General features: G+C 34.7%; 1 protein-coding gene across 1 annotated transcript in view; it reads left to right on the top strand.

Moving 5' to 3' along the window:
• Positions 1–367: 367 nt before the first annotated feature.
• LOC145247542 (eukaryotic translation initiation factor 1A-like) overlaps positions 368–15,468 on the top strand; it is a 36,065-nt gene continuing 20,964 nt past the window's right edge. Inside the window, exons 1-2 of the mRNA XM_080109381.1 lie at positions 368–541; positions 14,566–14,649. Of these exons, the coding sequence (XP_079965507.1) occupies positions 526–541; positions 14,566–14,649 (100 nt within the window). The 5' untranslated portion in view covers positions 368–525. The remainder of the gene's footprint in view (positions 542–14,565; positions 14,650–15,468) is intronic.

The following is a 15,468-nucleotide window of genomic DNA, read 5'->3' as shown; positions in this document are numbered from 1 at the left end:
TTATTTTAAAATCATTTATACAGACTTCAAAGATGTAAGAGTCAAATCGCGGTCATTTTTTTTTTCTTTATCTCATCTAACGCTGCTAGACGCTACTTGTTTTTTAAACCGAATAAACGTTTTAAAGTATCAACACTAGAAACTTATCCAGCTGGGTAGAAACGTTAACTTATCTGGCTTTTGATAACATTTTTTTTTTCGTACCTCTATCAATTGTAAAACAAGTCCTGGTTATTTCATGCAGTCGAATCAGATTGAAGGATTTTTTTTTTTTTTTTTTAGGTGAGATTTTTATTCCATTTAAAAAGAAACTAAATTACAGAAACGCGGCTTACACTGGACGCACGTGTGTCGGAAGTGAACAGTTACGCATGTGCAACCGGAACCGGAAACAGGAATTCTGTCTTCTCCAGGTTTTTTGGAGCCTCCAACGTGATCCACAGGGTCTTTCTCCCTCACTCTCTTACGTAAACACGTATTAATTTACCAATTAAAGACTATCGAAGAAGATCGTAACATCTAGCCATGCCAAAGAATAAGGGTAAGTTCTTATAATTCGACTCTGAAGTATTTATTTCCGGAGATAAGAGAAACTATCCTCGTGTGTGTGTGCCATTACTTGGTGAACACAAAGAGAGGGATCAATTTTATAACGCACGCACAGAAAAGCTTATAAGAACGGTTTCAGAAATTAAATCACAAAGATTCAGAAATTATGTAAAAAGAATTAAGTGACCATTTTGTGGGAGCTATCCGATGAGATATTTATCCAAAAATAATGTGATCTGTCTTTTATTGATTATGTACGTTTTTATCGCCCCAATTTTTTTTTTTTATTGAATGCCTTCATTTTTATTTATCCAATTTGTAGATTACAAAAAAAAAAATATTGTAATAATTTCAGATGTAACAAGTTAAAAAAAATATCGAATATCCATTAAGATTTAATTTAATATCGATGAAAATTTTCCAAAAGAAAATTCGATTTTCTTTTGTTTTTTTTAAATATCAGAAAAAAAAAGTTTATCCATGGAAGATATATTCATGTTTTAAACTTAGTGGAATCTATGCGAAAGTACTAAATTTTCTTTTAGGATAAAAGAATGGTTATTGAATTAAATCTTTATGAATAATTTTTTATTTTTTAAATCTTAAATTGTGATGCAAGCTTAAAACTATAAATCAAATAATCGAACAGAAGGACTTTTGAAAAGAGAATTTTGAACCATAATTTGAAACAACTTAAAAGGGGACTAATTTTGCATTTATGAACCCACGATTTCCTCGAAGTTATTCGGGTGTGCCCGGCCCGACAGATAACGAGAATAACCAGGAACCGGCCAGACGAGCCTTATTACCCTTCCCCATGTTAAGAATGGCGACGACCACTGAAATTCATTAAGTAATACATTGGAAAGTGTCTCTAGGAGAATTTTCGACATAATATACAGAAAACTACTTATCGACCGTTTCCAATTCTTCCCGTCACCGTAAATTTGTACGGCGGTCCCCAGCGTATTATAAACACCCCAACCTAACCTCCCATGTTAAGAACGGCTTTCGGAATGAACACCCCTCCTCCACAACCTCGAAAGCCGGTCGGTATTTTTATTTTTATTTTATTGTTTTTTACGGTACTCATGCAGAGAGTGATCCGTGCTGAAATAATATTATTTAAAAAGCTATTCTTAACATGGGGAGGGGTGTTTTGTACTTTAACTTTACAATTGAATAAAAAACAAAAACAAACCTATCATAAAACTTTAATTAAACGTGGAATTATGATTTAAAAAATAGCACGGAGTAGTGCAAGTCACAAGTGCGCTCTCTGCATTAGCACCTTTTTTACGATCTGCCCCAGTGTAGTACAAACACGCCTAACCACCCCATGTGAAGAACGGCTTTCGGAATAAACACCCCCAACCTCCCACGTTAAGAACGGCTTTCGAGGTTGGGGTGTGTGTGTTTATTCCGAATGCCGTTCTTAACGTGGGGAGGTTGGGATCTTTTATAATACGCTAGGGCACGTCGTAAAAATTTACCAGCCGTTCTTAACATGGGGTGGTTGGGGGTGTTTATACTACGCTGGGATAGGTCGTAAAAATTGCAAAAGCACCTGTTTATTCACTTTTACCATTTTTACCGAGCACCATATATATATATATATATATATATATATATATATATATATATAATCCAAAACGACACCATAAACAAATAGATTTCAACCCCCCCCCCCCAGTTTCTTACATACCGCCATAAGTTATTTTTTTTATTCCATTGTCATCCGCACTTACTACTTTAGACAATTTTCTTCGTTTCGGTGTAACCACCCCTCACTAATAATTTCTTGTCGATCTACAAATTCTGCCATAAGTTTCAAAGTTTACAAAAGAAACACCATATTTATTGTTTTTAACTCCTCAAATTTCCCGGTCCTGTATATTTCTCATTCGATCGAAGACACGTATTTTTCTTGAATTGAATGAAGCCATATTGACAACCACAAAAAATAACTTTGTACTGGTGGGGTACACAGTACGTATTGTGCCGTGGCCCGTGCTGAAGTAACTTTTTAGAAAATCATTCTTAACATAGGTGTTTACTGTTTCACTGTTTTGTAACTATTTTGTACTTTCACCTAGCAGTTTAATTTTATAAGGGCGGACCTGATGAATCTTGCCTTCAACTATATTTTCTTTTTTTTTTTTTTTTTTTCCGGCGGATTATTATCGAATGGATACTACCACATTATTAAAAAAAAAAAAAAAAAAAATGAAAAGTCAATATTTAAATATTTGTAGGGGTGCTCAGTTTCTAATGCAACGTTTTAGCAAATCGATCACCCATTTTAGAACCACTCTATGATTTTAAGCTAAATTTCGCGAATTCAAAAAGAATTTTTCTTTTTTTTCTTTTAAATCTAAAAGAAAAATTAAATTCTAAATTCGAGAAATTTGGTCTAAAAACGTCGAGTTTTTCTAAAATGGCTGATTGATTTACTAAAACGTTGCATTAGAAACTGAACACCCCTACAAATATTTAAAATATTGACCTTTTTTTTTTTATAATCAGATCCGCCAAAATAAAGATAACTTGTAAATACCAAAAAAAAAAAAAAAAAAAAAATAGCTCGGTACAATAAGGGCATCAGAACCAATAACTTTAAAGATTTTTTTTTCTTTTTATAAAACTTAATCATTTTTCTACGTAAAGTAAATTATGCTAGAAATAATTTTTTGGGGTACTTGTGAACTTATGTTACCGTGCTGAAATAACGTTATTATTTCGAAGCCATTCGTAACATGGGGAGGGTGTTTTGTGATTATTCTGTTCTTTCACCTATAGCATAACTTGAATTAACTTGAACACTATTTTAAAATAAAAGCATGGTAACATAAGTGCATATGCACCCACATATATATATATATATATATATATATATATATATATATATTATACTTTTTTTTTTTTTGTTCTTAGCTAGCCTACTGGATGCCAGACATTCACCTATCTCCTCCAACCAAGAGATGTTTTTACGACAGTACCCAGCCAGCATAGTATAAACACCTCCAACCTCCCACGTTAAGAATGACTTTCGAGGTTTTTTTTTTTTTTTTTTTTTTTTTTTTTTACAAAGGCATCACCACATTATCAAGGCCCAGAGGCCACTCAAGGATAAGGGTTAAAGAGTGTACAGTAGAAGTTGGTCAATATAGTAATCATTAGTAATGAAAATTTGGTAAATTTAATAACTTATATGGAACGGCTCATCAAGAACTTATTTACTTTAGACTTGAACAAAACCATATTGTAGTCAGCCGGAAAGCAGGAAAACGGAAGACAATTCCACAGGCGTGCAGTTCTAAGAAAGAAGCTTTGTTCATGGAATCTACGTTTAGGTTTAGGCACAGATAAAGAGTGGGGGAAATTATTGATAGTGTTTACAGCTAGACGAGTGTTTCTTGTGAAAGTTTGGCGAGGGGGGACCATAGATTGAAGCTCAGTTGAACACTTTCCATGAAAATAACGATACATCAGAGACAAACTCGCAACATCTCTTCTGTGAGATAGAGGTTGCAAGGAGGAGAAAAGGACATCTCCTACGAGGCTACGAAGTCTATTTTGAACTCTATCAAGGCAGGACAAGTTCTTTCTAGCAGCTCCTGCCCAGATGTGGCAACAGTATTCCATCCTTGGACGTACCTGGCTCTTATATAGATAGAGAATAGCATCAGCAGTGAGATATCTACTGGATCGATAGAAAGATCCCACCATTTTTCCAGCGGCCTTGGCAACAGATTTGATATACGTGTTCCATTTAAGATCAGGAGTAATGGTCAAGCCCAGAAGCTTGTCAAAACTTGAGGCCTCCTGAAGACGAGAGCCATTCATTTCAATTGATGACAAATGTGGATTAGAATGTTGATGATGTAAAGAGAGAAGCTTGGTTTTAGATGCATTAAAAGTAACCAGCCACTCCTTTCCCCATTGTACTACGTGCTCAAGATCAGAGGAGAGAGAATTGGAGAGAACTTGCTCGTTTACTGTCTTAGATGTGGTACCATAAATGGTAGTGTCGTCAGCATAAATGTCTACAAATGATGTAAGGATATGATTTGGAAGATCATTAATGTAGATCAGGAAAAGAGTTGGGCCCAGGATGGATCCCTGAGGGACACCGGCATTAATATTGTGAAGTTCTGATTTTTGCCCCTCAACTACTACTCTTATGAATCTATCAGAAAGAAATGATTTAATAATTGAGAAGACTTTTCCAGCTATACCATAGCTAGCGATCTTATGAAGTAAACCTTTATGCCATACCCTATCAAAGGCTTTAGATATGTCAAGAGCAATTGCCCTAGAAAGATTGCCACCGTCGAGAGATTTGCTAATCCTATGCGATATAACTGTAAGGACATCTGCTGTAGATCTAGCAGAACGGAAACCATATTGAGTGTCACTAAGAAGGTTATTTTTGTTGAGATGTTTGATTACTTCTGTATTTAATACAGATTCTAGCAACTTACTCATGACGCACAGGAGACTTATTGGCCTGTACTGAGAGGGGGATGAGCGATCACCTGAATTCTTAAATACAGGGCATACTGATGAGATTTTCCAGGGAGATGGGAAACTATTCTCCTTAAGACAACGTTTAAACAGTTTTGTAAGTATGGGCGCTAGTTCAGGTTGAAGTTTTTTGAGTACTATAATTGAAATACCATCAGGGCCAGTTGCTTTACTGGAATCAAGGTTTTTGATTAGCTTGGCAACATCACGTACAGATATACGTATATCACATAGCGTGTTTTCTGATACAAGAGGAAATATTGGGGGTTGGCGGTCTTGGTCGCAAAGGGTAGAATTAGCTGCAAAGTTCTTGACAAAGAGTTTGGCTTTGTCTGATGCTGACGAGATTACCTCAGATCCATTGATAATAGTTGGGATGGAGCACACGCTTCTGTTCAGGATTCTGTTTGCTATTTGCCAAAACTGGTGGGAACCAAGCCGCTGCTCAGCTACTTTGGACTTAACAGATTGAGCATACAACTCTCTTGCGTTCCTTATTACTTTCTTACAATGGTTGCTGGCAGTCCTGAAAACGGCTTTAGTTTCCATACATCTATTACGTTTGAAGCAGTGGAAAAAGTGATTTCTGTGCGCAATGGCAGCAGCACATTCTGGAGAGAACCATGGCTGGCTGTTAGGTTTTTGCTGAAATTTTTTAGAGGGTATGAAATGGTCAATGCCTACAATTAACCATTCAGTTAGGTCTAATACTATAGAGGACACATCCTTTTTAAACATGGAATGCAGAGGTAGATCAGATATAAATGTACGGAAGCTATCCCAGTCAGCCTTAGTGTATCGATATACTGTACGATGAAGAGGTACGTCTGGGGACTTATTACATTTCATTTTTATCTTAATTGATACAACAGAGTGGTCGGAAGATCCAAGAGGCGACAGAACAGAAACTGAACATAGTTCAGGGCAAGTTGTGAGAAAAAGGTCTAGTAGGCTCGCATACTGGCCGTCATTATCGGGCACACGGGTAGGTTCCTGAACAATCTGAGTGAGGTCATAGGCAATGGAGAAATCATGACAGAACCTCCCCTCATCATCGGTCTTGTTTGAGTGGGTCAACCATTCGACGTTGTGAACATTGAAGTCTCCACATACGTGAATGTTAGCTGAAGGATAAGTAGAAAGGACTTGGTCAATTTTCTCAGATATGCTTTGAAAGATAGTAACTCCGCTGTTGTGGGGACGATAGAGAGTAAATATAAATGCAGTAGTGTGAGCTAAAGCAACCCGGAAGCACATATAAGGTAAGTTAGGATCTTCCCTGGAGATGTCCCTCCCACATGGAAAGCTATCTTTAATATAGGCACATATTCCATGCCCATGGCGATCTTGGGGGTCAGATTTAGAAGTTAAGTTAGAGTATCCTGTAATTGCAAACTCATCAAGGGAAATAGCCTGTCCAATGCCAGTTTCACTTAAAAATAAAAGGTCTGGTTTAGTCTCCTGTAATTGGGTTTCAACCTCTGGAAGGTTAGAACGTAGACCCCTGATGTTGGAGAAGGAGACATGGTAGTAGGGGTCTACGTTGGAAGTTGGAGAACCGGGTTTAATCGTGTATTTTTTCTTGAAACTTGTCATGATGAAATTTTGGAATTTGTGGACTAGGTCGACAGATTTACTTAGAGCAGGACAGAGAGGGGAAACTAAGAGAGAAAAAGAAACGAAGAATTTTTTTTTTTTTTTTTGTACCACATGATAAGGTAAAGCCGTAACAATTACCCACTAGTATGGCATCGAGAGGCCCCACCAGAAGCTACTGCATGGTCCAGATTCCATTCACCAAATGGCAATACAGCAGCCCCAGTACTTTGCACCTGCTGATAGGACAGCCTCCTTAGTGGTTAATCCAAGGTTCGGGTCCCTGACTATCAGGCGGATAACGTCAGCCCAGACAAAACGTTTACCTCCAGCACCCTTACTAGTGACATGGCTACAAGGATAGACATAGAAACAGAAAGTTTCCACCAACTCTGCCAACTGTTCGCGCAAAAATACTGCCAACCTAGAAAACAGCTTTTTCTTCTCCCTTTGTCAGAAAAATCACTCATTTAAAAATGAGGACTGAGGGACAAATAAGAAGAAGCGAGAGTAACAGGAGCTGCCGATAACGCATCCACAATGCGTTTTCTACTCTTGGGGGTGTTTATTCCGAAAACCGTTCTTAAGATGGGAGGTTCAACTTGGGTACTCTCGTAAAAAATATAGAGGTCTTTTTAAGATTCTAATAGTTCCTTTAAAGTGCAGTTGTTTGAATGTCTCTTGCATTTGGTTCACCTGGTATATTTGCCAGGTAGTTTTTGAAATTATTTTTCATGAGTCCAGTTGCTGCTTTAATTATTGGAATTATGGAGATCTTCCTAAGATTCCAGTTTCTTTTCATGTCGTACAGAAGACCTTGGTATTTTGTTATCTTTTCTCTCTCAAATTTCTGGAAACATATGTGAGTTCTCAAGTCATGATTTTTTTTTTTTTTTTTAATAGTCCATCCTTTTTCGTTAATCTCCATTATTTAAAAAGAAAACTTTTGTACTTCTCCAGATCAACCCCGAATGCTTTTAAAAAGCGAATAATACAGAAACCTTATGTATTCATTTACTAGGTTAAAAAAAAAGGTAAAACTATACAAACACCGTGACAGCGAATTAACCCTAACCCTAATCCTAATCCTAACCCTAACCCTAACGCTGTCACGGTGTTTGTATAATAATACCAAAAAAAAAAAACAGTTCATGTCTAAAAATTCCCCTATATTAAAAAAAAAAAAAAAAAAAAAGCATAAAGCAAACTCTGTATGATGTACGTATATATGACAAAACGAAAATATCATATTCCAAAAATCACATAAATTGATCAAGTAGTTTTATATAATCAAATTTTATGAGCAACAGAAGAGCGGCTACTTTCTCTGCCACTAAAAGAAAAACAAAAAAATCCACACACATTCTATAAAAACAAAAGAAGATAACTCAATAATTCAAACTTTCGAGATTTATGTTGCAAATGCATATGAATTCCTATTAATCGTTTTAAAATGATTTTCTTTGTAAAAATAAAACTATTTGATCAATTTACGTGATTTTTGGAGTATATTTTCATTTCCTTCACAGATACGTACATCATACAGATTTTTCTTTAGTTTTGTTTTTGGATATACGGGGAATTCTGGATGCGAACCAACGCCTGCACTAAAATTTATACAAATTCATCGTATATATTTTTTTTTTTTTTTTTTTTAAAGAAAGAAAAAATGGTAAATTTTTAGTTAGTTTCCATTTTTTGGGGACCGGGCACATACGCAGACACCACAATTTTAATAAATATATAAACAAGGCGAAGATGTTTGTATCCCTCAAGTTCCTTTAATGCTTTCCAACATCCCTTTTGAGTTCAAGCATGTTCGGTTTCCTATACGTTTGTCTTTTACAAAAGAGATTATACTTCATGACAGCGTTTCTTTAGCAGTGTCAGAAATTTCGTGAAAATAGTGAATAATTCCACCCCATCTTTCCAAGCTTATAGCTCCTCGAAAAATGTAATTCAAGCCCTAATTTTTTTTTCAATTAAAGGAGCAAGGACCAAGGTTTCATTAAAAAAAAAAAAAAAGACAAAAAAAAAACAATGTGTTCTTCTTATAAAATAAGGTTTTAAACTTCGGACTTTACAGGTAAATTTCTAAAAAAGGGATTTTTTGTTTGTTTTAAATTTGAATATATTATTTATTGACCTTTTCTCTTCAATTTGTGATATATAAAACTATTTGACATAAATTAATTATTTACTTTTTAAGAGAAAGTTGAAAATGGGTGACACTTGAATTTAAAAAAAAACGTTTGTCTAAAATATTATATTCGGTTTATTGGAAAGAACATAAAATTTCACATTGACCCTGAAAATATCGTAAAAATAGAATGAATAGAAAAATTTTGATAGATTTTTAAAGTTTAAAAATTGAAAAATATTGAGTTCGGAAAATTCATTACTGTTTTTAAAAAAAAAAAAAAAAAAAAATTCTATTACTTTTAAAACAACTGTAATAGTTTATTTTGGGAGTATAATCCATAAAGAAAATAAATAACCCACTTTTAACAGAGAAATTACGAGATTTTTATATTGTATTTGCAGTTTCGTGTTAGGGGTGTCAAAAATTCCTACAAAAATTCTGATACTGCTAGCGTTTCTTTTGGTTGTCATTCAATTTGCGAGGCACCCATTTACCAAGTTTTTTTTTTTGTCTTTCCGATCTTCTCAAGTGGTTGGAAATCGTTGTATACGTTATGTCTAATTCAGAAGCAAGTTCTCGAACAGTTGTGTGTGGATTTGGCTCCAATCAAGGCTCTTAATTGGTTGTTCCTATTTACAATTTCTCCCCACGGGACAGAGTTAGACACTAGGGTCGGTTTTTAATGTGGAGAAAAGGAACAAAAATAAAAATTGTCTCAGTCGTGAAGGATTTCCCCTCCACTGACAGAGAACAAGAAATTGAAGTGCAGCATCTGAAGAACAGATGGTATTTATTTGCTCCCCCACTGAGCAAATTAGGCACAAGGCCGTTTTTAATGTGAGGTAAAAACCAGCTCCCCTAAAAGTAGGCAAAAAGGGGGCACTCTGGTTACCAAAAATAATAATTGTCCCAGTATAGAGGGTTTCCCCTCAATTGACTGGTACAAATTATCTTAAGTGCAGTATCTGCCGGAACAGATACTACACTTTGATCTTGACATAGCTGACCACTCTGCTTATCTTCAAGACTCTCGGTGGCACCACAAATTTTCTTCAACCACCATGGTGCTGTGCATTCAGTAGTGGTTCCTGGACCAAATGCTTCGTTGATATTGCGAGCTGTTTCAGCAGCTTTTTGGCCTAGCTTGAATTGAAATAAGAAAATTGTGCGAATTTGCTTTTTTTTTTTTTTTTTTTTTCTATCTTGTATTCAACTTTCTGAAAAGAAGACAATTGTTTTATAACAATTGTAATTTAAATGATTAGATTGTGAAAAACACTCTTTAAAATGATAAAGTAAAGGTATTATAATGAAAACATTTGAAAATACATCATTTGAAATCAAAATTAAAAATTCCACAAGACCTTTCGCATCAGCCTAATAACTTTTATAGGCCATGGTAACATTTATTTGTTGTGTATATATATATATATATATATATATATATATATATATATATTTTCCGAATTGCTGTGGATTGTAAAAATAAAAACTCCAAATTTAGTTTTGAAAACTTGAATTTTGTCTTGAAGGCCTTGAAAAACTTTGAAAAGCGACATTGAAAATCTGTATGAACTCTGTATAACCCAGCAATGCGGAGCGGCCTGCTAATATACTTTTAAAAGTGACTTTATCTTTCTACAGAATGGTCTCTACCAAACTACTGTCAATTTTCAGTCTACGGACTTGAAACTTGATATATGGGATATTTGGACCTGTGGACCAAAATTGATTTGGGTTTAGCCATAAAAATAACTAAGTGATCAAAATTGCAACTTGGCAGGCATAGTTTAACGTAATGCTCATGTTCGACACATGCAAAATGTTTATTTATGCTAATTTGTCAAGTTTTGATATGCATGTGTTGTTAGCTCAGGTGGTAGTTAAAGAGCTAAATGTTTTGGTTTCGATGTTAGCTGATGGCACCCAAGTCGTATTGTTTTTTAACTTTTGAAATCACTCCTGTATATTGGGTACAATATAATAATCAAAAAAAAATTGTCTCTATTATAATAAATACGAAATTTGTATAAATGAAAATATTGTATTTAAGCATACTTTACAACCAGGCAATGCCAGGCAAGCTGCTAGTAATAAGTTTTTAAGTGTTGGAATGTGAACGATTCCTTAAATTTTATAGACTCGGACATGATTGCTACAGCAAACCATGTTGAAAACAAAAAAACAATTTTGACTATAAAAAATGTGAGGAAGGCTGCATAGATAATTAACAGTCTCAAAACAATAAAATGTACAGCAAAAAAAAAAACAGGAAACTATACAAAATACAATGCAAAAGTTTTTTTTTTGTTTTAACCTGTTTTCGTTTTGTGTGGTTGCCTTTCGGCTGTTGTAAATTGTTATTGGATTTTAGCAAGCCAATATTGGCCAGTTTATTTGTGGGGGAGGGGTGTCTGTAAAATTAAAAACAAAAAAATAAACCTAGCATGAGATTCTTTTCATCTTTCTGAATTTTTGAGATGAGGATTGCTGTTTCATATTATTTGGGGCTTTTGAACTGCTGTTCTCATAAGTGTTATTTGCACAACGTTTCGGCTGATGTAACCTCCGGTCTTTTTCAGGTGTATCTTGTCAAGCTTGGGAATCTGTATAGAATTTTAAACAGAACTCTTGGCTACGGGGTAGCAGGCTTTCCTTCCGTCAGCTATGACTGGGTAGAAGTCCTAAGTAATTTGCAAGAGCCCGTGATATGGTGGTCAAAGTACTTGGTAAAATTCAGTTGTAATTTACACTTTTCTAGAGGTTGAAGGTTCAATCCTCAGTGCAGGTGGTACTAAGAATATAATCATTAATTATTCAAGACTTCTACCTGGTCATGCATAACAGAATGAATGTTATTTCGTGCTGACTTACGAATTTGACAGAAAGATTCACAAACTCGACAAGTCGCACAAAGAAGACCAGAGGTTACATCAGCCAAAGCATTGTGCAAATAACACTAGAGATGAGAACTGTAGTCTGAATCATCCAAACAAATTGAAATTCTTGTATTTGCTATTTATCTTGGTTAAAACAAGAATTGCAGAGTCGGAAGGTATAAGGTTAAATTCTTAGGATTCCTAAAATTCCAACTAAGACCAAGAGTTACTAAATATACTTGTTTAGTATTAGGTTGATAAAGTTCTGAAAGGATTTTTCGTTTTGATTTCAAATGATGTATTTTCAAATAAGTTTACTTTTTTACTTTATGTATCACTTTAAAGAGCGTTATTTGCTCCATCTAATCACTTACAATCGTTTTAAAACCATTGTTTTTTCAGAATGTTGAATACAATATGGAAAAATAGCAAATTCACACAATTTTCTTATTTCAATTCAAGCTAGGCCAAAAAGCTGCTGAAACAGCTTGCAATATCAACAAAGCAATTTGGCCCAGGAACCACTGCTAAAAATGCACAGCACAATGGTGGTTTAAGAAATTTTGTGGTCACAACAAATCTTGAAGATGAGCATAGTGGTTGGCCATTGGATGTTGACAACAATCAAGAGTCTTTGTTGAAGTCAATCCATGCACAACTATTTGAGAACTTACTTTTGAATTAGATGTAATGTATACAGTGATTTCCAACCACTTGAGAGAGATTGGAAAGACAAAAAAAAAAACTTGATAAATGGGTGCCTCACGGATTGAAAAAGAAACGCTGTCATGAAGTGTCCTCTTCCATTTTACGCAACAAGATTGACCCGTTTCTCGACCGAGTTGTGATTAAAAGTGGTTTCTTAATGACAACCAGTGATACTCAGCAGTTAGGTGCCAACGAAGCTCCACAACATTTCTCAAAGCTAGAGTTGCATTATGCTGACTGTTTGGTGGGCTGCAATCGCTCGCATTCATTAGGTTTTTGAATGCAGGTGAAACCATTACGGCAGAGAAGTAGTCAACAAATGGATGAAATGCATCAGAAATTTCGACAATTTCCAGCATTAGTCAACAGAAACGGCCCGATTTACTTACCTCCACAGCAATGCCAACTGCACGTTGCTAAACCAACCCTGCAGAAGTTGAACAAATTAGACTGCAAAACTGCCTCATCCGCCATACTCTCCAGATCTCTTACCTACCGACTACCACTTTTTCAAGCATCTCAACAACTTTCTGTGTGAGAAATGCTTTAAAAAAAACTAAGTGAAATCAAAAACGCCTTCAGTGACTTCACTGTCACCAGAACACAAGATTTTTATGTTACTGGCATAAAGACAATTGTTTTGCTTTGGCAGTGTAGCGGTGGCGCCCCCCCTCTCACGTGGTTTAGCCTGCCAGCTTAAACGGTGAACTGGGGATAATGCTTGGAGTCAGCACGTGAGAGGTTCAGGAGTTGGATGAGGACCAGAGATGCCCATCCTCCTAACTAGGTAGGAGCAGCTGCCAAGCAACTAGTCCTCTTCATCCTTCCCTGACCTCTGCACATTTGACTGCCCCACTCGGCTTCAGTTCTGTCTATTCTGTGATGTTGCCTTCCCATCTCTTCTGTCTTCCTCTCTTTCTTCCTCCTCTGACTGTTCCCCCTGGATGAGTCAAATGTGCAGAGGACAGAGAAGGATGGAGAGGACTAGTTGAGAGGTCATCTATAGCGTCCCAACGGCATGTGGCAGGTAAAAGATAACGAAGAAATTTCATCAAAATAATTTATATTTGAAATTTTAAAGGTGGTTCTGCGCTAGTAACATTTTTTGGTTCTTATTTAGAATTCAATCTCATATAAATAAAAAACACAAAAATACCTTTTATGATGTACGTACTCATCACAGGATGGAAGTGGCATATTCCAAAAATCATGTAAATTGCTCAAGCAGTTTTATTTTTGTAAAGCAAATAATTTTCAAGCGATTAATGGGAATTCGACATTAACGAGTCTAGTAATTATAAATTAAGGTTCTTCTGTGTTATTGTAACAAAATTCGAAACTTGAAATCTTAAATTTCAAGTGAAACCAATGGTATCTACTGAATTGTCATGTCACAGTAATGAACATATCCAAAAATTATGAAAAACGATAAGATATAAAATTAAATATTAATGAAAATAGTTTTCGAAGACAATTAGTGAAAAAATGATTATGCAAAAAAAACAAAAACGGTGAGTTCTAATTGTAAGAAAAGGGAGGTAAATACTTTCTGAAAATCTTCAATCAATTTAGCAGAACTTGTGCTAATTGTCTACGAAAACTGTTTTCATTGATAATTTTCTACCTTTGTAATTTTTGGATATGTTCTTTACTGTGACATGATGATTCAGTTGATACCATCGGTTTCTCTTGAAAGTCAAGATTTTAACTTTCAAATTTTGCTTTAATTAATGAAGAACCTGAATTATTGTTGACTTATCTCCATTTGTTTCTTGAAGTTTTTGTTTTTATAATGGCAGGCAAAAGTGTTCTCAGATACTCAAAAAATTTGTTTTCAAAACAAATTTTTTTATTTAGTAAAAAAAGCATTTGATCAATTTACATGAATTTTGAAATTATGAATTCTTTATGTGACTGATATGTACATCAAACATTTTTTCAGTATCATTTTTTTTTTTTTTAAATAACTTTTTTTTTCTCCTAAGCATGAAATGGAGCTGAGATATGGTAGTATATTGTAGCAAATCTGTCCTGTATAAAATTAATGGACACACACACACACACGTGTTAATGTTTCAAACATGTATTCTTTTATTAAAATGTTAGTTTTAATTTGCTATTAAATATTTTATGAAAGGTTATTTTCTATTTGTTTTCTTGTAGGAAAGGGAGGTAAAAACAGAAGAAGGGGTAAGAATGAGAGTGAGGATGTCAAAAGAGAATTGGTCTTTAAAGAAGACGGACAAGGTAAGTAATTTTTTTTTTTTTTTTTTTTTTTTTTTTTTTTTTAAATACACATTGCTTTAGACTAGTGGTTCTCAACCTTTTTTTTTTTTTTTTTTTTTTTTTTTTTTAACTCATGGACCCCTTTTCCCTTTTTATCTTGGTGGACCCCTTTATAATTATTGGTCACAAGATAATCTATTTTTCACGAATATAAATTTTGAGGTTTTAATAATCAAAGAAATATTATATAATTAAGCTTTATTTTTAAATGAAAACTAATTTAAACGTGGTAAATATAAATATTATAGTTAAAATAACTTGAATGATTGAAAAAAAAAAGTATACAAAATTACAGTAGAAATTAAATTTTTAATGAAAACTATTCTGAGTTGGTTTTCTTTATGGACCACCAAAATATCGTTGTGGACCCCCATTTTGTTATGTTTTGCCTGTGGACCCCCAGAAATATTCCATGGCCCCGGTTGAGAACCCCTGCTTTAGACAATGCATGAAGCCACTTGGTGTTATATAAATCTTAGCCATCTGTTTTGTTTTATTTTACTTCAGTCGAAGTTTTCAGAAATCAAGGGGCTCATGACCTGGGGCTAACACTTGAACTCTATGAGATACATAGATATTCAAATGTTCCATTAAAGTTTATCTCTCAAGCACTGAGTTAGTAAAGAAATTGAGAACATAATTTTCCTCTCCTAATTAACCATTTTCATATGTTGTAGTATATCTTTCGTTTTGGTCTTACTGGATTCCAGGACAAGAATTTATCTAGTCTGGTGGAGTATCCAGTTTCGTGCTTGTTACTTGAGGTAGCATCACTTGAAG

Source organism: Euprymna scolopes, chromosome 25 (genome assembly GCF_053919585.1).
Source record: "Euprymna scolopes isolate OS-2025 chromosome 25, ASM5391958v1, whole genome shotgun sequence".
NCBI classification, from domain to species: Eukaryota; Metazoa; Mollusca; class Cephalopoda; order Sepiida; family Sepiolidae; genus Euprymna; species Euprymna scolopes.
Note: the sequence above shows the minus strand (reverse complement) of the source record. Positions and strands in the feature narration are given on the sequence as shown.